General features: G+C 52.5%; 10 protein-coding genes across 10 annotated transcripts; 6 read left to right on the forward strand and 4 right to left on the reverse strand.

The window, feature by feature from the left end:
* Positions 1 to 175: 175 nt before the first annotated feature.
* On the forward strand, positions 176 to 2,986 carry BJX67DRAFT_388077 (origin recognition complex subunit 1). Its single transcript, XM_071034326.1, has 3 exons — positions 176 to 1,031; positions 1,084 to 1,205; positions 1,258 to 2,986. Exons 1-3 carry the CDS (start codon positions 246 to 248, stop codon positions 2,735 to 2,737), a joined length of 2,388 nt encoding a protein of 795 aa, XP_070891010.1. The 5' UTR covers positions 176 to 245; the 3' UTR covers positions 2,738 to 2,986.
* On the reverse strand, positions 2,934 to 4,707 carry BJX67DRAFT_96860 (WD40 repeat domain-containing protein). The gene has a single exon (XM_071035679.1). It carries the CDS (start codon positions 4,491 to 4,493, stop codon positions 3,129 to 3,131), a length of 1,365 nt encoding a protein of 454 aa, XP_070891011.1. The 5' UTR covers positions 4,494 to 4,707; the 3' UTR covers positions 2,934 to 3,128.
* Positions 4,708 to 5,298: 591 nt separating this feature from the next.
* BJX67DRAFT_376879 (ankyrin repeat domain-containing protein) lies at positions 5,299 to 6,401 on the forward strand (the record flags this gene model as incomplete). Its single annotated transcript, XM_071031973.1, has 6 exons — positions 5,299 to 5,356; positions 5,417 to 5,442; positions 5,528 to 5,656; positions 5,722 to 5,844; positions 5,923 to 6,252; positions 6,351 to 6,401. 6 exons carry the CDS (start codon positions 5,299 to 5,301, stop codon positions 6,399 to 6,401), a joined length of 717 nt encoding a protein of 238 aa, XP_070891012.1.
* Positions 6,370 to 9,591, reverse strand: BJX67DRAFT_97139 (M protein repeat protein). The gene has a single exon (XM_071035682.1). The coding sequence runs from the start codon at positions 8,914 to 8,916 to the stop codon at positions 6,553 to 6,555; it is 2,364 nt and encodes a 787-aa protein (XP_070891013.1). The 5' UTR covers positions 8,917 to 9,591; the 3' UTR covers positions 6,370 to 6,552.
* Positions 9,592 to 9,720: 129 nt separating this feature from the next.
* BJX67DRAFT_369480 (H(+)-transporting V1 sector ATPase subunit H) lies at positions 9,721 to 13,493 on the forward strand (the record flags this gene model as incomplete). Its single annotated transcript, XM_071030765.1, has 4 exons — positions 9,721 to 10,024; positions 10,084 to 10,606; positions 10,653 to 11,205; positions 12,204 to 13,493. The coding sequence occupies 4 exons, from the start codon at positions 9,721 to 9,723 to the stop codon at positions 13,491 to 13,493; spliced, it is 2,670 nt and encodes an 889-aa protein (XP_070891014.1).
* Positions 13,494 to 13,834: 341 nt separating this feature from the next.
* BJX67DRAFT_96919 (uncharacterized protein) lies at positions 13,835 to 14,781 on the reverse strand. The gene is made up of 2 exons (XM_071035681.1): positions 13,968 to 14,781; positions 13,835 to 13,916 (listed from the first exon to the last, which is right to left on the reverse strand). Exon 1 carries the CDS (start codon positions 14,675 to 14,677, stop codon positions 14,228 to 14,230), a length of 450 nt encoding a protein of 149 aa, XP_070891015.1. The 5' UTR covers positions 14,678 to 14,781; the 3' UTR covers positions 13,835 to 13,916; positions 13,968 to 14,227.
* Positions 14,782 to 18,362, forward strand: BJX67DRAFT_96873 (uncharacterized protein). The gene is made up of 4 exons (XM_071035680.1): positions 14,782 to 15,322; positions 15,502 to 16,438; positions 16,487 to 17,979; positions 18,035 to 18,362. Exons 1-4 carry the CDS (start codon positions 14,886 to 14,888, stop codon positions 18,120 to 18,122), a joined length of 2,955 nt encoding a protein of 984 aa, XP_070891016.1. The 5' UTR covers positions 14,782 to 14,885; the 3' UTR covers positions 18,123 to 18,362.
* Positions 18,363 to 18,963: 601 nt separating this feature from the next.
* Positions 18,964 to 19,889, forward strand: BJX67DRAFT_341329 (Apq12 family protein). Its single transcript, XM_071027879.1, has 2 exons — positions 18,964 to 19,123; positions 19,187 to 19,889. Exons 1-2 carry the CDS (start codon positions 19,108 to 19,110, stop codon positions 19,696 to 19,698), a joined length of 528 nt encoding a protein of 175 aa, XP_070891017.1. The 5' UTR covers positions 18,964 to 19,107; the 3' UTR covers positions 19,699 to 19,889.
* Positions 19,890 to 21,166, reverse strand: BJX67DRAFT_341330 (putative signal sequence-binding GTPase GPN3). The gene has a single exon (XM_071027880.1). It carries the CDS (start codon positions 21,092 to 21,094, stop codon positions 20,219 to 20,221), a length of 876 nt encoding a protein of 291 aa, XP_070891018.1. The 5' UTR covers positions 21,095 to 21,166; the 3' UTR covers positions 19,890 to 20,218.
* Positions 21,167 to 23,518: 2,352 nt separating this feature from the next.
* On the forward strand, positions 23,519 to 25,510 carry BJX67DRAFT_341339 (S-adenosylmethionine synthetase). The gene is made up of 4 exons (XM_071027881.1): positions 23,519 to 23,733; positions 23,822 to 23,879; positions 23,992 to 24,019; positions 24,073 to 25,510. Exons 1-4 carry the CDS (start codon positions 23,648 to 23,650, stop codon positions 25,071 to 25,073), a joined length of 1,173 nt encoding a protein of 390 aa, XP_070891019.1. The 5' UTR covers positions 23,519 to 23,647; the 3' UTR covers positions 25,074 to 25,510.
* The last annotated feature ends 141 nt before the right edge of the window (positions 25,511 to 25,651 follow it).

Here is a 25,651-nt window from a genome sequence, read left to right on the forward strand (position 1 = left end):
GTTTGATGAGTATTCTCGTCCTTGCGGTTTGTATACTTCTTGTGCGCCTTGGGTGATAGGGGCAGCTAAGCCCAAAACGGACAAATGATGACAGTTCCACGTGATATTAACGCTAGACCCAAATAGGTTCAAAATGGGCAGAACGCGTTCTTTCGCGTCGTTCTCTCGACGCCCATGTCGAAAGCTTCCGGTTATTATTTGCTGCGTCACTTCGTTATTGATTCGAGGATTGCTCAATAAATCAAATGGCTCGCGGCAGAGCAGATGATAATGCCGATTCCCAATCGCACAAGCGCGACGCCCTCAAACGTGCTGAGAAGTGGATGACCAAGGGAGGTATAATCCGGGATGATTCTGACGATGAACTGGGCGATGAAGATTATCCGTGGGAGTGGATTTATGAGAATGAATCTCACAATGCCGTCAAACTCGATACTATACCGGAGGACGCTGAAGGCACCCCCAGATCATCCAGGAGACGCTCAACACACCCTTCTCGACCTAGGATGACAGGAGCTCGCATGGGTTCTTTTGAGTGTAGGTTGGGCGAGGTTGTCCTGTTGAAGTCTCCAGAGCCCGGGAAAGATTGGGTCGGAATCATCACACAATTCCTCGAAGAAGAAGATGAGGAAGAAATTATCAAGTCCGCCAACATTATGTGGTTTGTGTCTCCCGACGAATTCATCTCGACGAGAAACAAGCGGAGAGCCGACGCTTTACCTAATGAGCAGTATTTGACCACAGACTTTAACGTCAACCCTTTGACTTCGATCAATGGAAAAGCTCAAGTCATGTCAAAGGATGCGTTCCTCGCGCGATACCCGAACGGCGACCCTCCGAAAGGAAAGGAAGAATTGGCTGAATATAACAAATGCGTTGTTTGTCGAAGGGGCGTCAGTCAACTCCATGGGCGATACACAGATGAGTTCGTGTGGGAAGACGTTTACGACCCGGACCACGTTCATGATCTGATAGACTTGGTCAAGGATGGCTTGAAAGCAGCCAAGAAACGCAAACAAGCTGATACTGATGTGAGTTTACATGCACCCTGTTAAAGCTCTGATATAAACTAACAACTGCCAGTATGTCGAAACAAAGGATGTCGATGACACTGTACCAACTACCCCAAGAAAGAAGCAAAAGGTTGCAAATGCTACCCCACAGTCACGGCGCCAGAAAGCAATGACCACTCCCACTCATAAAAGGTAATTGAGTCTAGACCGCTATAGATTTAAAGGCTAACTGGGCTTTGGCTAGGATCATCGTCAAAAAACCTCTTGAATTTACTCCTCTTGGCACACGCGTGCTCTCTCCCTCCCATTTCTCATCTCCCTATCGCCAGGCACGCAACCTTCTCCACGTCTCCACGGTTCCCACCTCGCTTCCATGTCGGAAGAAGGAATTCGACACTGTCTACAGTCATCTCAGTGCCGCCATAATGGAGGGGACTGGTACCTGTATCTATATCTCGGGAACACCAGGAACCGGAAAGACTGCCACCGTTCGTGAGGTCGTTGCCCAGCTGAATGGAGCAGTTCTTGCAGAAGAGATGGATGATTTCATATTTGTGGAAATTAACGGCATGAAGGTCACCGATCCTCATCAATCCTACTCACTCCTTTGGGAAGCCTTGAAGGGAGATCGAGTGTCTCCGTCTCATGCGCTTGATCTCTTAGAACGAGAGTTCTCAAATCCCTCCCCACGAAGAGTATCCTGCGTCGTTCTCATGGATGAGCTTGACCAACTGGTGACTAAGAACCAATCTGTCATGTACAACTTTTTCAACTGGCCGGCCCTCCGCCATTCTCGTCTCATTGTTCTCGCGGTCGCGAACACTATGGACCTCCCGGAGCGAACTTTGAGCAACAAAATCTCTAGTCGTCTCGGCCTCACACGCATTACCTTCCCAGGCTACAAGCACACTGACCTGATGGAGATTATCAGTACTCGCTTAGCAAATGTACCGGGAAACATCGTGGATTCGGACGCAATCCAATTCGCCAGTCGCAAAGTAGCAGCCGTCAGTGGTGACGCCCGACGAGCGCTAGATATCTGCCGGCGAGCCGTAGAGATCGCCGAGCAAGCCAGCGAAGCTACCGCAGCCGAAGACCCAGAGGCGGATGATATAGAGTCATTGCCCCCAACTCCCAGCAAAACTCCCGCACGGAGGGAGAGAGGAAGTAACAAGCAAGCTTCATCCTTCGCCAAGCTTGGGTCCCCTCAGAAAAGCAGTGGTCAAGGCAAATCATCAGGTCGAGTCACAATCGCAACAATCAAACAAGCTATCCAAGAAGCAACGTCGACTCCTCTCCAACAGTCCCTCCGTTGCCTCCCGCTCTCCGCAAAACTCTTTCTAGCCGCCCTCCTCGCCCGCGTCCGCCGAACAGGTGTAACAGAATCCACCTTCGGCGATGTCATGGACGAAGCGAGGCGAATCGCTGACGCGGCAGTCGCCGTTGCCGGCGCCGCGGGCACCGGAATCAAAGACTTCTTACTCTCCGGTGGCAACGGAGCACGCGTCAAGGCGCTGGGATTCGCAGCAATGGAGCTCATGAATTCAGGTGTCCTTGCTCTGGAGACTACTTCTGGTTTTAGGGGGCCCCTGGGAAGCGCCGCGATTCCGAGTCGGGGTGATCGCAGTGGCAAAGTTAGACTGAGAGTTGCGCCAGAGGATGTCCGGGTTGCATTCCGCGACGATGTCGAGGCGAAAGGGCTGGGCCTCGGTCTTGAGAATTAATTAGGGTTGATCGCGATATCGAGTACACGATAACCCACAGGGACCACGAAGCATTTGTTTGGCGTTTTCCGAGTATAGCTAGCAGCGGATAGAGCTTTCCTCTCATTAGATCGAACGATACCCTTGTTTGTGGACTCCTGAGTGATTGAGTGCGAGTGTTTGGCAATTCTGGCTGTTTTTGCCAGGTATTGCCCAACAACACTCGAAGCCGCAGCGTAGAGCAGGGCCTTCAAATAACTACCAAAACTTAAGAGTAAAGGACTGAAATCACCATAACAAAACCCTAAACTCCAAATATGCATGAAAACTGTCAAAGGCAAAATGACTATGTGCCGAGGAACAGAAGGGTATTTCATTATTAAGGCCATATTTTAACAAGACCAGAAGCAAACTAATACCTCTGCCTCCCCAGCGTCGGTGCCCACGTCACAGGATGTGTCTCCGGTGTAGCCTCTTCATCCGGCTTCCAAACCTTGATCGTCTTATCAGCTTCACCAGTAATAAGACGTAACCCTGTACGGTCGAATGTAGATGCCATAATACCCGCCTCGGCATCAAGCGAACCCGGCTGCGCCGTGGTATCGATATTCTGGAATCGATAACCCGTCTTCCAGTCCCAGAAGGACATAGATCCGTTATCACCGCCAGAGAAGAGGACGTTGTCTTCGTTGACGGAGAGTGTGTTTATGACAGCGTTGTGACCCTCGAAGTTCTGCATGAACTCGCCGCCAGGGCATTTCCATTGCTTGATGCTTCCGGTGCTGGCGCTTGCAAACGTGAATTCCCGTGGGTGCGTGGCAAGGCCGCGGACACCCTTTTTGTGGTGTGTGAGAACCCCCATTGTTTTTCCCGCCGCGAGGTCCCAGAGACGGACAGTTGCGTCGAGGGATCCCGATATAACCTGAGGGTCGGCTTCTTGGCATTTCACATCGGCAACCGTGCCGCTGTGGCCGGTGAGGACGTGGATATTGCTTCGTGTGCGCATGTCCCAAACTCGAGCGACACCATCTCGACCACCGGTGACTAAAAGGTCAAGTCGCGGATGGAGTGCGAGCGTGTAGACACCACTCAAATGGCCGTGGTAGTGTCGGATGACTTTGTTCGTTTCCAAATCCCAGCATTTGACCATCTTATCCTCGCCGCAAGAGAAGAGATATGGATGGCGTGGAGACACAGCCAGACCGCGAACAGTCGATATATGACCCGTAAGAGTTAATCGCAAAGCACCGGTCGCAAGATTCCAAATTTTAATTGTCCGATCACCAGCACCACTCGCGAACCACTCGTTGTTCGGTTCCACTGCCAAACTCCGCACCCAACCCAGGTGGCCGGAGATCACCCTCATCAACTTCCATGGCGGATGCCAATCGGGAGGCTGTTGCCGTGTGGCCGACGGCCTCTGAATCAAGCTCTTCGGTTTATCCTCTCCCGCGACACCGCCCGCTCCCGGCCCAGGGCCTCTCCTTACGAGGGCTGTAGACGCGCCGCTCCTATCCCCGGTACTCTCTGCCTGAGGTTGTGCACTGATCTTCGGTCGTTTTGAGCGCGCCGCAGCTGCTTTCGCTTGTTTTTCGGCCAAGGCTGGCGGGAGCTCCTTTACATCTTCATATTCTGCTTTTCGTCGATAGGAAACGCCAATGGACCCGTTCGTGACAGAGGGTGCGACCATGAGGTACTCGGCGCCAAAAAGGTCCGCGGTCCGTTTCGCGGACCTGCGCACTGCTTCATCTGGAGTTGTTGATGGAATTACGTCCATAGTGGCTAATGGGCTTCGGAAAGAACCCTCCTCGATAGGTCAAGAACTTGGGATGAGAACCAAGCCGAATGGCCTATTCTTGTCTGTTGTATCGGAGTCGCGTCTTCTGTTAGGGGGGATATATTCAAAGACAAAATCAAATCCGCAACCTGAGGATTTCAAAACCGGTTATGCGGGTGAGAAACGGCGAATGGGCGAGAGATGTAATTGCAGATGATGGAGTGATAAACCTCGAAAAAGAATGCCGGGAAGTTTTAGCTTCAGCGGCGGTTCATGCCTGAGGCCGTAATGTGTCCGTAAGGTGTCGAGCGTGGCCTGGTTAACCTAATTGCACCACCCAGGCCATGAGATTTCAATAGATTTGATATTTATAAGCTAGCCTCTTTCTTTATACCCCTAGCCCTTCACGTTTCCTCAATCCAGACACCATTATCCTCAGACATACCAGCAAATAATCCTATGCCCTGCCCGCATCACCGGCATGTAGTATCTCGAAACAGGACGTTACGTCCCAAAAAAGAAGCTCTAAGGTATGACAGCTACTACTCATTCTAGGCGGGCTTATACAATTAAGAAGGTCTCTTCGACTAACCAGGGCCCCATATATGTATGTGTGGTCTGAACAATAACGCGAAGACCGAATACGGGTAAAACTAACCGCAAATGGAATCCGTAGTTATACTGCGAGTCTGGCCAGAACGGTTGTCGTCACTCCACGCTTCCGACCCTTATACTACTCATCGCTTCGAACATCCAGAGCACAAAACACTATATCTATCTCCCAACTCAGTTTCGCACTCCGACGATGGCTTCCCAAGCGGACGCCAAATTCCCGCTTCATGAGGCAGCTCGAGAGGGGAAACGTTTGTCACCCCGCCATGTGAATACATGTATATAGGCCTCGCTAACCAACCGCCGGCCAGTTTCCGTAGCAGAGTCGCTTTTGAATGTATGAATGCTCAAACATACCATGTCTTTCAAGATGGGGCATGTTATCTCGATTTCTGGACGTCGTTCCAATCTAACAAATACAGGCAAACCCCAAACTAGCCACAACCAAAGACGACGACGACCGCCTTCCCATCCACTGGGCAGTAGCATACAACCACCTTCCCATCGTCGAGCTTCTGGTCTCAACCAGGAGCTTCGACCCAGATGTCGAGGTTAGGGCTCTCCTATCTGAATACTGTGGCCCCGTAAAGTTCACAAGCAAGTTAACATGAAACAGGACGGCTCCGGCTGGACGCCTCTAATGATAGCATCGAGCCTAAAAAATGCCGAAGGAGACCCCATCCTCGACCTCCTTCTCCGGAAAGGCGCCGAGGTTAACACAAAGAGTGTCACTGGCCAGGTATCTCGTGTCCTCGACTCCTGATCCACCCTTCCAACTGCTCGGAATCTCTCGTCCCCCCCGCTAACAAATCGCCAGAATGCCCTGCACTTTGCAACATCCAAATCGAATCTTTCCACGGTCCGCACCCTGCTAAACAACAAATGCAGCGCGCGAGTAAAAGATAAACGCGGCCAGCTTGCGCTCCATCGCGCCGCGGCTATCGGCTCCACGCCAATCATCCAGCTGCTCCTGAAAGAGGGTCGGAGTCCCATCAATGCAACTGATATTGACGGGCTGACGGCGCTGCATCATGCAATTTCGGAGGGCCACGGAGATGCGGCACTTACCTTGTTGAAGGCCGGTGCGGAGACGGATAAGAGGGATGGTGAGGGGAAGTTGGCGATTGATTTGGCGCCGGATGTGAAGGTGAGTTTTGCTTTTTGCTAAATTTGCCCTGTCCGCTCGGACTTGCGGGGATATGGTGAGAAGCGAGTACCTTGCTGACGAGTTTGGACTGGTTCTAGGTTCGGCAGTATATTTTGCTGGCTGCAGAGAGAGAGGGGATTGACCTGTAGTTGAAGCCGTTGCCTCTAGATACCCAGTATCCTCCAGAATAAATTGTTAAACTGCATCGGAGTTTGTAATGCGTGGCATTGTGCATTGTCTCCGTCAAGGACTCCAACTCCTGAAATGCTATCTATATTCATAATCATACACACATAGAGATTACTTCATCGTACTGTCCACCAGCTCGCGGTATATCTTCTTCAGATCTGCAATATCGGCCTGGAGCTCTTCCACTTGCTCGCTCTTCTCGCCAAGCATCTCAAGTGTAGTCTCATACCGCCCATCAATCTCTTGGAGCTTCTGTTCTAGCTCCTGCACCCGCGTGTCGGAAGTTCTCTTTTCTTCAACCTCCCGCATTAGTTCGACGACTTGTTGTCGAGATTCGTCACGTTGGGCCGTGATGCGGGCTAGTTCATCCTTAGAAGCGGCACGTTCGCTCTCTAATCGGCGTACGGTGGCACTCATCCGCTCTACCAGCTGAACGGAAGGCCCCGCGCCGACAGTGGATTCCGAGATAATATCATTGATCCCTCTGGGATGGGTAGGAGCTCCCCCGAACGCAGATGGAGTCCCTGAGCCCGGAAAGAGTTCGTCGGATTCGAACGTGATATTCGGTGTCTCCGGGATTGGTGAAATTGGCCCACTACTAGGAAGGGGCGGGGACAGAACTGACTGAGAAGTCGAAACAGGGAGTGAGTTCTGTCTTGGAGGCGTGCCAATATCTGGTGAAGTGCCTGGGATGGCGGACGAGCGACGACTCGTTGGACGATACTCTGACGTCGACACGGCCTCCAAGTTGTTAACACGGTGGAAAGAAACGGGTGACTCGGTGCGTCGGAAGGGGTACGAGGGACGAGTGGCTTGCTCCCGCCACTTTGCTCGCTCATCCTCGAGCTTTTGGGCCCAGTTTGCGTCGCAGATAGCTTTCTGCTCTGCCATTTCGTTTTGAGCTGTGATTAGCTCGTCAGCAGCGTTTTTGAGCCTCTGTTCCATCTTCTGTAGCTCTTGAGAACGTTCTTCTATCTGATTCGTGAGTTCGCGTTGCGTTTCTTGGGCGTTTTCAAGCTCCTCTTCTAGCCGCTTCACTTTCAGATTCTTTGCTTTGTTAGTTTTTGGATTGTTTGTGGGATCGGGAAGAAGACGCCTTACCGCTTCTCGAGTCTTTCGCCGCGCCTCTCCCTCACGCCGTGCGACCTCATCCCGTTCCTTCTCTGCATTCGTCAACCGTGAAAGCAAAGAGCCCTCAAGAGCTTGCCAGTTCTCGCTAGCAACCGCGTATTGCGTCTGTAGGGTCTCAATCTGACGTAGGAGTTTGACCTGCGCGTCACCAGTAACACCGGAAGATGCCTCCTCAACTCTCGATCGTAGGGATTCCATCTTGCTCTCTAAGACCGACTGTTCCCCTTTCAGCTCGGCTTCCAACACCCGAGCCCGTTCTTTCTCCTGCTCAACATGCTCCTTAAGACTATTTATTTCTCGCCTCAGCTTCTCCTCGCTAATCTCGCGCTCAATCTTCGCGCTTGATAGATCCTCCTCTAATTGCTCCGCATGCCGTTTTTCCCTCTCCAAAGCATCGGAGTTCGCCTTTGCCTCTGCTGCCTCCGCGCGAGAGACTGCCCGAGCGAGCTGTCCCTTCATCTCCTGTACTGTTTGACTCAATGCATTCCGCTCAGCCGTGACGGCTTCCAAGTCCCGAGCTGTCTTCGTCTGGGCAGAGAGTGACCCATTTGCTCTCTTTTCTGCGGCCTCTGCCCGTTTTGCCCGAGCATCAGAGTTGGCTAAGTCCCTTTCTAACCGGTCGTTTCTCTTCTTTGCTTCTGCCTGAGCTTTAGTGTTCTCTGCCATCTGCTGCCGGAGTTTCTTGATCAGAGTTCTGTGGTCCATCTCGGTTTTGGAGAGCTTCTGCCCTTCCTCAAGCAAAAGTGCAATTCTTTCGTCCTTCTCTCGCAGTTGTTTTTCCATACTTCCCGGATCAGCTGTAGCGGCCGCATTACGTGCAGATTCGGCAGCTTCTTGGGCGAGATATTTCAGTTTTGACTGCAAAGCATCAATGCGTTCAATGTATCCATGTATCTCCTCTTGCAATTCGGACTCAGTGACGCTCTTTTCCACCTGCGGAAGTTCATCTGCGGTTTCTTCGCCGCCGGGCGGACTCCTGATCTTCTCCTCGTGAAACTCCGTAACGGTGAGCGTAGGTTCCTTGGGTCCGGAAAAAATCTCAGCTCCCCCTTCGTTAGGCTCAGTAGCTGGGGTCGGGTCAAGGCTATCCTTCTCGTTCGAGATTGGTCCAGTGACATCCACAGAGCTGCGCGCCGAGCGTGAGGAGTCGTGGCTCGCCCTTGAGTCTGCTACCACGAGTGGAATCGACGCGTTATCCGGTGACGTTGTATCCTTCGAAAGCGATGCGAGACCAGCCTCAATGTCCATACTAGAGCGCTCGCCGTTGCTCGGGACCGGGCTGGTTACGGGAGAAATACCTGCGGATGCAGAAGGAGAATGGCCCGGTGCATTAGATTTCACCATTGCACGGGCTAAACGTTCTTGGAGCCGATCATTTTTTCTTGCATTCGACGAACTGCGCGAGACGTCTGGAGAATGTCAGTCATATATCCTCGGTGATTCGAACGCCACAGAGCGAATCACATACTGCCAGACTGCGAGTTTGACCTTGGCTTCGTCGTTGCCGGCTTCAACTGCTGCCGTTTTGCATCTTCCTCCTCAGCCAGCATCTGATCCAGCCGCGACTCCACGCCTGCCACAGCCTGCTGTAAAAAAGAGCCCACTTTCCATTTGTTTTGGGACATGGTGCCGAACAAATCGTATCAGGGGAGGTGAGGTGGTCACGGCTCTTGCACGCACTCCGAATTTAGCTTCCTTGCATGCGTACTGAAGTTGTGCAAAATAGTCAGCAATGTTGATACGAGGTTGCCTGTTCGTCGCCGCCTTTTCGTCGGCACTCTGGGAATCAGAGGCGATCTTGCCTCCAATTGCCAGCGTCAATCGCAGACGGAAGGACGTAAAAACGAGAGATTGAGTCACAGTAAAGATCCATGAAAAGAAGAGAAAGCGAGAACAGGCGAGAAAAAGAAGAAGAATACGAAGACGGAGCCTCCACGTTGACAGATGCGAGAACCCGGCCTGATTGCGTGGACAAGAGTGGGAGGTGCTCTGAATGGGGCTTGGCGGGCATCTTCCCCAATTCGGCCTGCTAGACGTCAACTTGGACCCCAAGTGTACTGACAACGCCCGCGGTCACGACCTCAGCTTCTCCTCTGTCTTCTCCCCCCTGTTTCATAATCTGGCAGGCTGCCGTACTTGCCGGGAATCATGTCGGCCGTTTCATTGGAGCCCCCAACCTACCTCAACTCCCTCCAGAACAACATTCGAGCTCGCCCTATTCCGTGGGACGGAGCTGTTCGGGCTGGAAACATCACTGATGATCATTTGAAGAAGATCAAGGCGGTAGATAAAGTTCGCAAAGAGCAGAGGCGTCAGACGATCGATGGGGATATCCCGGGTTATGTGAGCTTGCTCGCAGGAGGGCCGGGCGGGAAGAGTGTCCTAGAGTCAGCCGCGAAGAGGAATGATATTGTGCAGTATATCCTGGTGCTGGCAGCAGATCTCATCAACGGTATGACGGTGAAGCTTCTTTGGAGGAATAAACAACTTACGAACTCTCCCGGTTTCTAGATGCTCCGGCCCTCGCATCTGCCTTGATAGCCCATCCAAATCCATACAAGCCCTTCCTCCCTTTATTGCGCAATTCTACGAACGCCGAAGACCCCATTGCGCTGCTTACGTCCACCTTTATGACAAATTTAGTCTCAGCGAGCATTACTGCTTCCTCAAAATCGACAGCGCAGGATGAGGAGGCGCTCCCACAGCTCTATGGCTATCTGGCCACACTGACCCAGAACCAGGACAGTGGGCTTCAGGATATTGGAGTGCAGGGTCACTCGGCATTACTTCGCACGTCCAGAGCTCGTCAGATCTTCTGGACGCAGCGGGCACAGACGGTTGATCCTTTAGTTGAGATCCTACGCGCCGCTGCCGGTGCGAAAGATAACAGCTCTAGCACGACTTTGGCTGGTAGCTCGAGGGGCATCGACGCAGGAATATCGGGCGGGATAGGCCTTCAACTCCTATACCGAGTCCTTCTCGTTCTCTGGCAACTGAGCTTTGAGGGAGAACTGATTGGGGACGACTTGCAAACGTGAGTGCGTTGAATTGTATGAGATAGTTCGTGCTAATGTGTCTAGGGACCATGAAATTATCCAACTCTATTCACATCTCCTACGCCTGTCACCGAAAGAAAAGACCACCCGCCTTCTCCTTGCGACCGTCAAGAACCTCCTATCTTCCAACCGCGCCAGTCTTCTACCGGTTGCGGTGTTCGTACGGCTTCCCGCGCTTCTGTCAAACCTCTCAGGCCGACACCTAACCGATCCGGACCTCTTAGAGGACCTGAAATACCTGTCAGAGATGCTCGAAGAGTATACCAAAACCCAAACGACCTTCGATCAATATGCTGCTGAGCTGCAATCCGGCCATTTGCGGTGGTCGCCACCGCATCGGAATCCTACATTTTGGAAAGAGAACGCTCGCCGGATCCTGGATGAATCCAACGGAGCCCTTCCCAAAAAGCTGGCTGAGATCAGTTCCAAGAGCTGGGATAACGACAAGCAAGTCCTCGCCATTGCCTGCAACGACGTAGGACATCTGGTAAAAGAGCTACCGGAGCGGCGGGGCCAGCTGGAGAAGCTCGGATTGAAGACACGGGTGATGGAATTGATGGCCGACAAAGATGAATCGGTACGATGGGAAAGCTTGCGGGCGGTGGGAGAGTGGCTCCGTTATACCTTTGACGACTGATTTTTCCTTTGTACATTTACCTTAGCCGCACTGGTCACTAAAAAGACCAAGTATACTTACTACCCCATTGTTTGTACTTTCCCCTGCTTCCCTTGAAGGGTCTTTGCAGCGTGTCGTTTCAACCGTCATCAATATACTGTGAATATAGTGGCTGGATCAGAGTTATCGAACCCAGAGATCGAAAATGCTTCAAGAGCTTTGAGAACCGCCACACCCCAGCTTGAGGAGAAGGATGCCAAGCCACGCGACCACCGACACCTTTCGGAGGCCACTCAAGGATTCAGCATACAGGAAATCTCGACGTGGGAACGCGAGCAGAATATAACCACTCAAGATGCCAAAAAAATTGGACGTCCAATTGGCGATTCTTGCCGCTGGAGGTCGTTGTGGACCGGTGATCGCCGCTATACGGATCGCCCATGGTTCACCAGCTTATCTCCGACGATTGCCACTCGTGCCGGCAACGACGCAACCTACCGGTTCCCCGCTTCACTTGAACTCCTTCACGTATTTATGCCTCCCGGTCTGACCGCCGCTTGAGTGCATTGTCACTCTCTGAATTGAACCACTGAAACTCAAGAACTAGAGACGGGGCAACGCTGTGAGGCACCCCAGAAACGGGGAGAGAGAAAAAAAAAATCGCGCACGCCGAGACGAATTCTTCGACCTCCCTCTGAATTACGAAAAGGCCGCTTCCCAATGTCACGGTCTTTTGGCGGTTGCAAGCGATGTAAATCTCGACGGCAGAAATGTGACGAGGAGCGTCCAACTTGTGGGCGATGCAAGTCTGCGGGAACGCAGTGCCGGTATGCGATGCAGTTGCAGTGGGGTGGTCGAGCTTTTTCCAGGTCAAGATTCGGTGCTTGCATGCAGAAACTGGGTGAGTCCTTCCACTCCCTCTACTCTTATCGGCTCTGACAAGCGCTGCTTAAATAGAGTACTCGCCAGGAGAGTTCATCTACACAACCGCTAACGCTTCACCTTCCGAGGCCGCCCCTACGACCATCACATTGCCAAAGTTCGTCGATCCGTTTTCTTCCCTCAACACCAACCAGAAATCTCTCCTTCACCACTTCCTCAGTGATGCTTCGCAGATTACCGCGTGCCATGCGGGTATGCAGCAAGAAATATGTCGAATGCTAGTTCCCATGGCCCTTCAGACACCGTCATTACTTTACGCAACGATGGCGCTCTCCGCTATCCACCTTCAAGCCCTACACAATCAGTCAGAGAACGTGAAATCAGCTCCGGATATCGCACGGTTAATGGCGATAAGTTTAGAACATTTCCGAAAAGAGCTGCAGAGTCCAGGCACTCGGGGTACTGATGCGCTGTTGGCGACAGCACGAACTCTCTGTCTTGCGGAGATCCATTCCGGTGCTATCCATCCGAACTCATGGCGGGCTCACGTTGAAGGAGCGCAGGCACTGATGATTGCAGCGCGTGGCCGAGAAGGGTCGTCTCCGGATTCTTCGGAAGGTTTTCGCAGGTATTTGGATCGATGGTACCGATCGATCGTGTCGTTGACGGCATTGACGGGGAACGGCCCACCTATTGGGGGTGTTGAATGCCGGACAATCTCAAAGGCTGTCAACACGGCTGCAGAGATGCCCGATTATCTCGACGACTACTGGGGGTTCACGGTGAGTCTGTCAGCTGTGTTCCGTGGTATTGGAGCCGCGGCCTGGCAGACCCCTCCGGATCAACTGGCCGATGATGAAGAGGTCACAAAACTGGAGTCATCAGTTCTGCAACTGATCGATCGGGGTGCGGAGTCGCCACCCGTGTTCTACCCGGGGGTGGTCGAGGGTCTATCACCGGATCACATCCTACGGTTCACCATGTGCAACGAAGCGTTTCAGCACAGCGCCTTGGTCCAGATCGAACGTCGACTACGCAGACTACCGGCATCATCACCGTCCGTGCAGCGATCCGTGAAGAGGATCATCGAATGCTCCGAACAGATAGGGCCATCTCCCGGCCTGAGCCCGTGGACGATGCTCACGACTCCGCTGTTCATTGCGGGATGTGAAGCACAGGGTGAGGACCGGGATCGCGTCCGACAGCTCCTGTCATCACTTCATGACACAATTCGGGTGCCGAATGTGCTGCAGTCATTGAAGTTCTTAGAGCAATATTGGGCTCACCAGCTTGATGAGAATGAGAGTTGGAATAGATTTTTAGGTATGATCGGTCTTTTCTCCGTCCCTCGTGTGAATTTGAGCTGACTGTCCAGATCGAATGCGGTTCGATTTTATTCCCTACTAAGGATTTTGTACTTCATGGCTACGAGTTTGGATGTTTGGGGCATTGGACCTTGTAAATGGCAGCGGGTTTATTATGGATATTGATTTTGGGATGGCGCTTTGAGTTGGCGTTGAGTCAGGAGAGCGAGTATAGCGCTAGGTCTGAATTTTGATATGTAAATACTCATATTTCTCATTCTTTCTTCGAGGTTGACGTGGGAAATGAAGAATCAGGAATGTGGTCGGGTCGATCCGAAGAATGCACGGAAGTCTCATGCGGGCAACTCTCAATGGACACCATTTTCAAGAACGTCAGGGGGCTAATGCTTATTTCTCCAAGTGGTTGACAGGTCACAACTCTTCTTGATGGGAGGCGAGACCCCCGGCCAATGTTCAACGGCAAGCCTGCATGACGTTAGTCTCGAGCATAAATAGTCTCGACGCAGTGTTGAAGACATGGAGGCAGCGCGAATTCAATAGTGCTTGGATGTTCTTATCCATTCAGGCGGTAGAAGGCGACAGTTGAAACTTGACACAAGTGATGGCAGCCGAGACTGCATGCTGTGAATGTTACTCTCACATTGGGTGAACAGGGGTCTTTGGCTCGAGTGCAACTCCAAGGCCTTTCAAGGTTCCAAGTTGTTACCCCTGAAGATTGACGGGTGGGGATGGTTCGTCCGTCCAAGCGCCCGTGCTCCATCCTTTCGTGGCAAACATCAGCACTGATGAATTGTATCGGTTGTTTGCTGTCGACCATTTCTTTCTGGAGGACAGGATGAGACTTCTCTTTCTCCGTCGCACTCGGAATCGACTCCAGCTTGCAGTCTCAAAATCTGCCGATAGAGTCGAGGTCCATGGACTATGAGGTCCACCGGATGGGTCTCTCTCTCACGGCCCGTGCTTTTCTCCTCCTCGAACCTCCCCCTGAATCTTCTCCTCTTTCCTCTCCTCCCCTTGGGCATTCTAGCTCCTTTCGCTCTGTGCCGTCTTGTGTGCCTTCGCCCTTTACTCGATTGAGCCGTCCTCCGCCCTCTCCTGTCGTTCGTCTGCCCACTCCAGCCCTCTCCAGCCCGCCTTTTGCGCCTTTTGTACTCTTCGTCGTCGCAATGAGGGTCCGTCGATCCAAAGCCCATTGACCACCACCTTGTCCCTTTCTTGCCTCTCATTCGACGATTGCGTCCCTTTTTCGCTCCTCACCTTGCCGCCGTCTCTTTTTGGCCCCCGAGAGTGCTGTCTGCTCGAGGCGTGAGCGACCAAACTCTCTTGCCGCTCATCCCATCCCATCCTTTCCGTTTCTGTTTCTTCTCCCATGATTATCACCGTGTCTTATTTTATCGCCGTGTATATTGTGACTAATTTTCGATTTCACGAATCATGGGCCCTGGCTGGATCTCTCCGCCTGCGCCTGGCGCCCAGTCTTCGTCCACTGTTGCAACGAGCGCCTATCATCATCCCCATCAACCTGAAGCCACTACTCCTGACCTTGGCCCTCTTCCTCCCTCTCCCAAGACCGCTGCTGCTCTCGTGCGCAGGAAACCATTGCCGCCCACGGCTTCTCCTGTGGTTCTCTCTCACTCGCGCCGATCGACTCAATCCACGTCTTCCTCTCCTTCTGTCCCTCTGAGTACCTCCTTCTCCCAAGCGGACACTCCGCCTCGTTCCACCTCTCTTCAGTCCCCCGTCTCTCTTTCTCGTTCTTCTGGGGACAGCTCGTACTCACAACGTCTCTCCTCCCCCGTGTCAAAGGCCCCTGCGACATCTTCACCTGTGCATGGGGACCCGCCGCTCTTTGCCCGCAGGAACTTTGAGAGGTATGACAACCTTATTCCACTCCCCTCTCTCGACCTTATGCTCCCTTCGCCTTTCTCCTGTACGCTCATCTCCTCTTGTTCATACTTCTCCCTTTGTTCCCTTTGACGAACAACGTCGAATGCTTGTGCTCCTTTCGGGACGTTGTCTAACTAATTTCCGTTCGTTCGGTTGCTTTCAGATTTCCTCGAGGAAGTCCCCTCAAGAATCCTCTCCGTATAGACACCTCCGCCTCCGCTTTGATTGGAGACGGAGACGACAGTGACGACAGCGACGACGATATAACTCATTTATATAACTCGCAATTTACGAATGGGACTCCCGTGCACAGCCGTCTCGTCAGCGAACCGTTCATCCCCGTCCTTCCCTCTCCTGCCTCCGGATACCACAAACGTGCCAAAACCATGGCCTTACACCCACCACCGAACCGTCCTCCCCCTCTCCTAATCGACGCGAATACTCGGAGCATGTCCAATGGTGTAAACGATCCACGACAACCAAAGACTCCCGGAAGCAAGATCAGTTCGTTTTTCGGCTGGAGAGCTGCGACGACTACCTCCCCTGGTGCCGAGTCTTCCAGTACGGAAATATCCGACAGCGGTCGATCTCCGATGCCGTCTCCAATGCCGCCTTCTCTCCCTAGCACTTCTTTTTCCATTACCCCATCCACCTCAATCCCTTTTGATCCTTCTGCTAGACCCAACGGGAATTATCCCGTACGCAATGGTTCCCTGAGTAGCGCGAGTGTGCTAGAATCCGGCCCCTCCGCCCTGGTGGCGGAGCTAGAAAATGAGCTGCGGGAAATCAGCTCCGAGTTGGCGGGATCGATAAGGAGGGAGATGGAATTGGAAGACTTGGTGGAGAGGTTGCAGTCTGAAATGCCTTCAGATACTCCCAACCGGCGCACCAGTGACTATTTCTCGGACTCAGGAACCAGCTCTATCCGGTATGCCTACGAATCGGGTGGGCGAGTCGAAGATATAGAAAAGTACAAGCGCGTTGCGGAGCAGGAGCGCGCTCAACTCAAGGTCGAACTCGGCCAGAAGGTGCAGGAGGAGCGATCTCGTCGAGCGGCATCGGAATCGCATGTCCAGCTTCTAGAATCACAAATTGCTCAGGTAAGATAAGCGAGCTTCCCAATAAAGGCCGAAATTGATCGCCCCCAGTTTCGACGCGAAAGGACAGAAATCTCGGACTTGTCCTCGAGAGCGCGCGAGCTCGAAAACGCATTGGAGAGTACTCGCCGTAAGCTGACCGAGGAACGACAAATTAAGGACAACTTTGAGGACCTTCTCACAGCCATGCGTGTCGAGCTGGAGCAGCTTCGGAACGAGCGGGACCTGCTTCGGGAAGGCAAGCCTCTGGTTGATCCAGCGGAAGTGCAGCGGTTGAAGGAGGAAATCGAGGCTCTGAAGATTGAGAATGCGGCCCTATCCCAGCTACAAGGGGGCCGGTTTGCTTCCATCGCGGAGGAGGATAACGTGCCGATGAAAAGGCATAGTGCTTTTGGACTGTCACGGTCGAATTCTCTGGCTCGCATGCCAACCAAGAACGGTATGTCACGGTCCGGTTCGCTCTCTAGGTCGAATTCGGTCTCGGCCAAGGACCGTGACACTCGGGAATCCCTGACGGAGCGGGTGGAAGGGGCTGAGGCCCAACGGGATGCCCTTCATGGAGCCCTAAAACGCTTACTCGATCGCCAAGCCCACGAAGCTCGGCAACATGAGAAACGCATGAGGATCATGGAACTAGAACTGGCTCGCGCGCAGGCGGCGGGCTCCCCCCGCCGCATGGGCTATGAACGCGAGGTGCGAAATCTGCGCGACGAGGTGAACCACCTGCGAATGCGCGCCGAGGATGCGTTGGATCAGAAATGGCAATGCGAGAAGGGCCTGGCGGGTCTGAAGATGGATTTGGATCGTGCAGAGCAGGAGACCGCCTCGCTGCGTATTCTTCTGCAGGAGCATGACATTGCGGTTCCGCACGAGATCGAGGGAGACCGAGATGCATTTGCCGAAGTTATCGCCACCTCCTCGTCTCTGGAATCTGCGTATCAACAGCTCCAGGCAGACCGCGAGCAAGCCGAAGCAAGCGTCGCACACTCCCCGCATGGAGAGTCAAATGAGCTGACGGAGTCCGTCACTCGGACGGACATGCTAGCCCTGCATGTACGCCAGCGGTTAGCAAGCAACACTGCTCTGCGCAACCGTTTGGCTGACGCTATCGGCAAGGGCGAGAAAAATCAGCAGCTATCTGCTCAGCGTATCAACGAGATGCAGACTAGACTGAAGGAGATGGAAGATGCACTAATGAGCGCACAACAGCATGCGGAAGATGAAATGGCTCGTCATGAAGAAGAGGTCCGCCAACTCCGAGAGACCCACAATGCCCAACTTATGCGCATGAAGAACGGTAACCGTAGTCCAGCTGCGTTGTCGCCTATCCCCCCAGGCACTCCGTTCATCACGCGATCTCCACGCTTGGACAAGACCACCAGCGGCGATGGGGTCCCACTGAACCAGGTTGTCAAATCCGAGGCCCTTGATCAACGAGTAAAGGAGCTCGAGAAATTGCTGCGTCAGGCCGATAGGGAAATGGGAGAGGTCGTCAGCCGCATGAATCGTGCACAGATCGATGTGGCTGAACTTCAATCCGCTCGGTAAGCTCATACAAACCGTGAATCTCACTTGATTTGTGTTGCTAACCCAGCCTAGTGACGAGGCACTCCGCGAAACCCGCCGCCTTCAAGCCGCCATTCTCACAGAACGGGAGGTCTTCAAAAACCTCCTCGGCCGCAACTGATACCCCTACCTAGACCTATAATTCTTGTATGCTGATTAATGTCCCTTGAGATTTGTTCTGTACATTGGAAAGAGTATCTATATATCCTAGGAACCGGCGTTGTTCCTTTTCATTCGTCATTTGCATGTTGCTTCCTGCCGGTGGACGGACCGGCTGGACGAAGAGGATTGTACTGTATATATGCTTGTTACGAGCACCACGACGTTCTGCTCTAATGTTTGTATATAATTGAGCTATACCTAATCTTGGTCTATGACCTGTTGATTGATACACTACACCACTTGGAAGCTCGTGAGACTATTTCTGCTCCTAGTATAAACTATGTTTCGCATACTCTTCACTTTCCCACCGATCTTGTCTTGAGGAGCAGGCGAGACTGAGACGAGAATCACAACCTGCAATTTGAGACGACGCCCGTTGAATGCACTCTCATCCTGGTCTTGTCCAATAGGGTATCGCCATCCTTTCCTTTCATGTCAGAAGCTTTCTGAGACGCCACCCATTTTCGCAGTCATCGGTGTTGTCTGGGGCCGCCGAATCGTACGGGTCCAAAAGTTACCATCACGGAACGGCCAAAGGGGGTATGCGGGTCTGCCAATATCCTCGAAGAAAATATCCAAAAAGCCATTTCGACTGAAAGCGCCTCCATAAGATTGGTGGCAATGATCTATAACGAAGTGTGAGAAACCTTCATGGGCATGAGTTGATGAACGAGAAGCACCAACTCTGGGACAACTGTGAGAGACGTCCCAGAAAGGAAGGCGTGCGTGTTTGTTTTGTTTGCCTCGGTTTCTCGCAAGATCTCCACAGCCTGTTTCAAGACAACAGGCTCTCGTCGTTTCATACTTTGACCTCACAGACGATTCGAACGGTCTCTCTCATTCGAGCCTTCCTGTTCGCCGCGTTCTATGCACCCTATATAGACCGACTCAACCTACTCTTACTTCACAACGACCCGTCGACTCCTCAATCAGGACCGATCACTATGGAGAACTTCCCAGGTAACTTAAAATCGGAAACTCGTGTCACCTGCGCCTCTAGTAACAAGAAACGCAATCGCATAGAATCCATACAGTCGCTACTCCAGCATCCCGCCGTCCAACATCTCGCCTCCTCCCCATTAGCCTCCAATCTCGCCCATCTCCACGCATCATACCTGAATCCCTCGCTGGAGCATATCAAAGAATCCTACCTCGACCCATCCCTCACCCACCTACGCCTAACATACCTCGACCCCTACGTCGTCCAGCCGCTCGCGCACCTCCTCGCCTCAATGCCGGATCTCGCGTCGGTACTCGTCCTCATCTTTATCCTCTTCGTCTCCTTCAAGGTCCTCGATTACACGCGGCGCGCTGTGATGTTCTGGGTGTGGTTGACGATGCGCCTGGTTTGGTGGGCTACGATAATCTCCCTGGGGTTATACATGTACCAGGCGGGATGGGCGAAGGTAGCGCGCGATTTGGGATTCGTCTTTAACTTCCTTGTGGGTGTGCTAGAGCAGTTTGGGCGCGGTCTTGAAGAATCCACTGCGCGTGCAGGGGAAAGGTCGAGTCGGGGCTCGTGGGGGAAACCTTGACCTCCCATTCTCTTTCTTCTACGACGCTCGAGCGGATTGGCTGTTTACGAGATTTTGGAAATTAGCGATTCCCTGCTGGTGATTGAGTGGCGTCGGATTGGTAGAGTGGTAGGGCGCTGTTTGGTTAGGTCTGGGGGGTTCATTTCATGTTACAGGAGTCTAGGGTTTGTTTTTCTGAGATGCACGAGCGTAGAGTCGTGTATAGGTATTATTATGATTCTCCGAATGTATCCGTTCCTGATATCCCATTGAACGATCATCTATCGCCCCTTCAATCAGGGGAACTCGGCTTCAGCGAGTCGGTGATTGTTGACTTTGAGTCCTGTTGAGTGTATTGCTGGCGTTTCGTCTTCGATGTTCGAAACTTTATGGGTCGGGGGAAGGGCTGCGCAATCGTGTAGCCTCTTGGTCTGAAGAAATGGTAAAAGAACCAGGGTGGAGAGAGGCAGGAGTGTGGGCAGGGAGCCGTTTAAGTACGAATTGTATCGTAGGTGGCGTGGAATTTTCAACTTTCGTGCTTTCAATCCGCATCCTCCCAGTCGACTTCCTGCGCATCGCCAGGTTCTCTCGGCTCCTGCGCCTCATGGTACTGGATGGCGTCGTCGATATGGCTCAGCACAGCAGCGACACTATCCTCGTCTTGAACCTCCAACTGCAAGAACGACACCATGCTGAAATCGTCGATGAGCTGCGCAACCGCGCGGTTCAGCCTGTCGAAGGATCCACCGCTCATTAACGACTCCTTCGACATCGGGTCCGACCCGGGGTCATGCTCAACCTCGTTATTTTCCTGCAGTAATTGCACATCGACGCGGGTGAAGCGCTTCAACTCGCGACGGGAGACCATCTCGCGCACCTGGTCCATTTTCGTGAGGATGTTGACGTGGGGCATCTCGAGCATCAGCATGGCGGACATGGCGCTCAGGGTACCGGCGAAGAACTTCGCCTTGTCGACAACGAAGGTGCTTTCGAGGAGATAGGCGGCGCAGAGATTGATATTTAGAGGGCCGGCGCGGGATAGGAATTGCACGAGAGACGGAAGGAGCGGGACATGTGTGTAGAGCTCGATTTGACCGGGCATATCGAAGATGATGAGGTACTCCTCGCTGAGCGGATCGAGGGCCTCGGACAGGAAATCCTGGTTCTGTAACAGGAACTCGAAGCAATATATCAGACCTCCGTTGGGGCCTAACCCCAGCTCCTCCATTACATCTTCGAGGGTGATCAGCTCGCGAATGTCGAGGTCTGGCTCGTACTGGAACTGCTCGGCGGCGGGGTCCAGGTTGACGTAAAAACAGCTTCGGCGGGTTGTCTGGAGGTGTTGGATGAGGGCATTGCAGAAGGTAGTTTTGCCAGCGCCCGCTGGGCCCATGACCAGGACTCCGAATTTCGACATTGCGTTCTCTGTGTGTCGTTATGTGCTGTTGCTGTTGGGTGAGCTCTGCGGGGCTGAATTTCTATGAAATTTTACTGTCCGCCGAGCGGCTCCACCAAAGAAGGTCAGCTCTGCAATGCTTTTATTTGGTGATCCTCGAGGCAACGAGCGACGGGCATACTCAAGCTTGGGAGCTCCGTTTTACAAACATCCCAATGATTGCTCTCGGACTTTGGTGTTTCTCTTTCTAAATAATCTGTCAAACAGAACAAGCCCTTCACTAGAAGGGTTGACACTATTTAGTTGGAGCGCCAAATGGTTCCAGGGTAATCATCCCCCTTTCTCTGTTTTCTCCTCTTTACATATTCTTTCGCTTTTCGTCCTCTTCGTCCTCTCAATTCCACTTCCCCTTCACTCACACCCCCAAGTCCAGAACTTTCCTGTTCACCTCCGAGTCCGAGGACCATTTATGAGCTTGCATAGGTAGCTCACAACCTACTCATCGATTATGAACTTTATTTTGTTTAGAAAAAGGCAGTCAGAAGCAACACAGCCTCAGCAAGAATCCTTATGTTCCAGCCTTCCTTAGACCTCCAAGGTAGCCATATGAAGCCTGAGCTTCATCAATTCGGCCGACAGACCCTGGAGAAAAGATTTGCTCGAGACAATTTGCAGGGTACTCCTGTTGGAATACGCCGCTCCACTAAAAAGGGTCAACCCTTCGAGTGAAGGGCTTATCCTCGTTGACAACTCCTCTTGTAGGAGCCTGGCGAATTGGGTCCAGGTACTTCCGCAACCGAAAGACGATAGCGGCTTCCACACGTTGATTAGAAGCAGAATCCTATCCTTCTCGACATAGTCGTCTTGTAAAAGCTCAGGTACGGCTGTGTTGCCGCTTGGGGGTGTCCCGCGTATATGACTGACGTTTTCGGAATCCACGGCGGCTGCTATTTTTGATACAGTATTCTTGCGTAAAAATCTCGAAGGAAAAGGATGAGGTACCCCTTCTCGCAGAATCATCAGCTCTGGTCGTGACCTCTCAGAAAACAGGATCTAATCATACCTATATTGATGTGCTTTCCCGTATTAATATTGTTATCCACGAATACTGGGCACTCAGTGTGAGATAATCTAGGATGAGAATTCTCGTGATCTAACCGAAGATGGTCGCATTGCTGGCACTTTACTTCAAGGGTTGACTTTTATAAGGAAAATTTCCAGGCAGCGACAAGGATAATCGGATTTGCCGGCCCCAGTGGCCACCATACATCGGCCAGTCCTCATCCATTCCATTCTCCAAACAACAGATTAGCAGGAAATAGAGAATGGGCAAGTGACACTTCATTGCTATGACGCCGTGTGGTAGTAGGAAGTTAATGCGGTCCAACCTAGACCAAGTATCATAATATATGGCCGTCAACTACAACCTGTCCGTCTTGTTTCACCCCTAAGCCCTACCCTTATAGTCTAGCAGCACCTTCATTCGATAGGCCATTGACATTCAAACGTTACCCTTGTTAATACTCATTGAGGACGACGAACAGGATCTCGACATCTGTCAGCTCTCGTTGCATCACCTACTCTTCTTCAGCCTTGCGGCTCTTGAGCAGATTGTGCAGATAAATGTCGGTACCTTACAGGTAAAGTGGGTTAATTTCGCCTGGGGGGTTGGGGCGGGTATGTACCGCATCTCGTCTAGGACATCAGCGTTTGAGGAATCGGGAACCATGAATCAACTCCATTGACAGCTCTCTCGGGGCCTCAGGTCCATCCGCCGCTCATAGGGACCAGATATCTCAGTAAAAGCCGACTAGGGAGCGATGGAAAATAGTGCGCCCACCTGACGCTGAAGTCCAGCCAAACTTAGCCGAACGACAACATGTCAGATAATCGAGCTTCCGGGATCAATCAGACCTCTACCCGTGAGAGATTGGTTCTCGCCTGGAAGATGCCTCGGGGCAGAATTAAAACTCGCAAGCTGAAGTGTGAACATGCCGATCATTCAGTCTCACTTTTAACTCAGTCGCGTCAGACAGCTGTCCTCGTCGAACCGGACGCGGACCCGCGTATAAGACAGTTTCATGGAGACAATGCGAAGACTCGGGAGATTCTGCCCCAGGTCAAGAACATTACTGGTTGGAAGCGTGGAGGAACCTCGAAACATGAATGCATGAAGGACATTGATGTTGCAGTCCAGAAGCAAAGAAGGGGGAAAGGAATCGACTGGTGCAAAGAACCCAAGCGAAAGGTGGAAGGAATCCGGTCAAATGTCAAAATCAAACAATTACTCCGTACCCCTCTCAAATTGCAAATGAGAATTGGGTAATGTCGGCGGCGAATTTGCAGCTTTTCCCCTTCTAACCAAAGAGTAGGCCCGAACTCCGAATCGGTCGCCGTTTTGGCCGGAGCGAGGATGGTGCAATCACTCGGAGCGATGTTTTTGCGGTCCGAGCTTATACCGGAAGAAAAAGGCCATCCCGCTTTAAATTGCAATACCCCTCGTTTTCCTCCTGAAAACTCTCAACACTCTCGATCCTCGCCTTTCCCCCCATTCCAACCAGCACAACCTTCACCATGGGCTCCATTACAAACACCCCCAAGACTGGGACATTCCTGTTCACTTCTGAGTCTGTTGGAGAAGGCCATCCTGATAAGATTGCGTACGTCTCCCTGCCCCTGTACACACCGGTGGCTTACCATCAATTGCCCCGAAATCAATTCTTGACTCTCGACTGACTAAGTTCCCAGCGACCAAGTCTCGGATGCTGTGTTGGATGCATGCTTAAGAGAGGATCCTCTTTCTAAGGTACGGAAAAATTGAACAATTTCCGTTCCCATTGTCGAACCCCGCTTGCGCACCCGAAAGACCCGTGTCTGAGCCAAGATGCGTTTGTACCGGCGATTAACACTTCCTATAGGTCGCCTGTGAGACCGCTACCAAGACTGGTAAGTGAACGACCTTTCACTCCATGTGTCGCCCCCCTGCTAACCTTGGACAGGTATGATCATGGTCTTTGGTGAGATCACCACCAAGGCTAGACTCGACTACCAGGCTATCATTCGTGGCGCTATCAAGGACATCGGTTACGATGATTCCGAGAAGGGCTTTGACTACAAGACGTGCAACGTCCTCGTCGCCATTGAGCAGCAGTCTCCCGATATTGCCCAAGGTCTCCACTATGAAGAGGCTCTCGAGAAGCTTGGCGCTGGTGACCAGGGTATCATGTTTGGCTATGCCACCGACGAGACCCCTGAACTCCTCCCCCTTACTATCCTCCTCTCCCACAAGCTCAACTCCGCCATGAAGGCTGCCCGTAACGACGGCTCCATCCCCTGGCTTCGTCCCGACACCAAGACCCAGGTTACCGTCGAGTACGCCCACGACAACGGTGCTGTCAAGCCCGTGCGCGTAGACACCGTCGTTGTCTCCGCCCAGCACAGCGATGATGTGAGCACTGAGGAGCTCCGTGCCGTCATCAAGGAGAAGATCATCAAGAAGGTCATCCCCGCGGAGCTCCTCGACGATCGCACCATCTATCACATTCAGCCTTCTGGCCGCTTCGTCATCGGTGGTCCCCAGGGTGACGCCGGCCTGACTGGCCGTAAGATCATCGTCGACACCTACGGTGGCTGGGGTGCTCACGGTGGTGGTGCTTTCTCCGGAAAGGACTACTCCAAAGTTGACCGCTCCGCTGCCTACGTTGGCCGCTGGATTGCCAAGTCCCTCGTGGCTGCCGGTCTCGCCCGCCGTGCCCTTGTCCAGCTCTCCTACGCCATTGGTGTTGCTGAACCCCTCTCCGTCTACGTCGACACCTACGGCACCTCTGAGAAGAGCTCTGACGAGCTCGTCCAGATTATCCGCAACAACTTTGACCTTCGTCCCGGTGTCATTGTCCGTGAGCTCGACTTGGCCAAGCCCATCTACTTCCAGACAGCCAAGAACGGCCACTTCACTAACCAGGAGTTCTCCTGGGAGAAGCCCAAGGCCCTCAAGTTCTAAGCAATGTCGCTTCGAGCTCAATTCTCCTTTGACATATCACCCTTATCTCCTTTTACGAATGTAATGATTCCCTGCTTTGTTTCAACAACTCAAAGCACACGCATAGACATGTCAAAGCAAAAAGCATCTATTGTTTCTTTTCCTAATGTCTGACTATTTCTTTGCATGGTCGCCAAGGAGACCAGGGTTTGCGCGGATAAATTCAACATGATACCACTTTTGGCTGGGAGGGATGTATATGGCGTTTGTTGGATGTGTCGATTTCAACACACAAGCCTCGAAGCTCCGCATTTCGGCTTGATGTCGGATGCTTGCTATGAAGGCCCTGCAGTTGGCGGGATTGAACAATACAGTTCGATCCTCGGCCACAATCGCATGCTAATCTAAACATTGGCAATATAGATTAATGAACATAACAACTTGCAAATCTGCAAAAACATCCATCCGAAAGACTACATTAGCTTTGGTGAATTTTGAGAAGACTTTTGTAGGGGAGGTTCCTGTCGTCTCCTTGGGGGTTTTCCGAAGCAGCCCCATCTTCCTGAGGCTGCGGTCAGGCACTCAGGCACTCAGGCACG

The sequence above is a fragment of the Aspergillus lucknowensis genome (assembly GCF_044049455.1).
Source record: "Aspergillus lucknowensis strain CBS 449.75 chromosome Unknown BJX67scaffold_2, whole genome shotgun sequence".
Lineage (NCBI taxonomy): Eukaryota > Fungi > Ascomycota > Eurotiomycetes > Eurotiales > Aspergillaceae > Aspergillus > Aspergillus lucknowensis.

Excerpts from the sequence above, each read along its gene's own strand:
- BJX67DRAFT_96919 (XM_071035681.1), bottom strand. The coding sequence starts at position 14,677 with ATGAGAGGCAAGAAAGGGACAAGGTGGTGGTCAATGGGCTTTGGATCG.
- BJX67DRAFT_341339 (XM_071027881.1), top strand. The coding sequence starts at position 23,648 with ATGGGCTCCATTACAAACACCCCCAAGACTGGGACATTCCTGTTCACT. Across the intron at positions 23,880-23,991 it reads GAGAGGATCCTCTTTCTAAG|GTCGCCTGTGAGACCGCTAC; the intron begins GTACGGAAAAAT and ends CACTTCCTATAG. Across the intron at positions 24,020-24,072 it reads TGAGACCGCTACCAAGACTG|GTATGATCATGGTCTTTGGT; the intron begins GTAAGTGAACGA and ends AACCTTGGACAG.
- BJX67DRAFT_341330 (XM_071027880.1), bottom strand. The coding sequence starts at position 21,094 with ATGTCGAAATTCGGAGTCCTGGTCATGGGCCCAGCGGGCGCTGGCAAA.
- BJX67DRAFT_388077 (XM_071034326.1), top strand. The coding sequence starts at position 246 with ATGGCTCGCGGCAGAGCAGATGATAATGCCGATTCCCAATCGCACAAG. Across the intron at positions 1,032-1,083 it reads GCAAACAAGCTGATACTGAT|TATGTCGAAACAAAGGATGT; the intron begins GTGAGTTTACAT and ends AACAACTGCCAG. Across the intron at positions 1,206-1,257 it reads ACCACTCCCACTCATAAAAG|GATCATCGTCAAAAAACCTC; the intron begins GTAATTGAGTCT and ends GGCTTTGGCTAG.
- BJX67DRAFT_96860 (XM_071035679.1), bottom strand. The coding sequence starts at position 4,493 with ATGGACGTAATTCCATCAACAACTCCAGATGAAGCAGTGCGCAGGTCC.
- BJX67DRAFT_97139 (XM_071035682.1), bottom strand. The coding sequence starts at position 8,916 with ATGGTGAAATCTAATGCACCGGGCCATTCTCCTTCTGCATCCGCAGGT.
- BJX67DRAFT_96873 (XM_071035680.1), top strand. The coding sequence starts at position 14,886 with ATGGGCCCTGGCTGGATCTCTCCGCCTGCGCCTGGCGCCCAGTCTTCG. Across the intron at positions 15,323-15,501 it reads GCCCGCAGGAACTTTGAGAG|ATTTCCTCGAGGAAGTCCCC; the intron begins GTATGACAACCT and ends GGTTGCTTTCAG. Across the intron at positions 16,439-16,486 it reads TAGAATCACAAATTGCTCAG|TTTCGACGCGAAAGGACAGA; the intron begins GTAAGATAAGCG and ends GATCGCCCCCAG.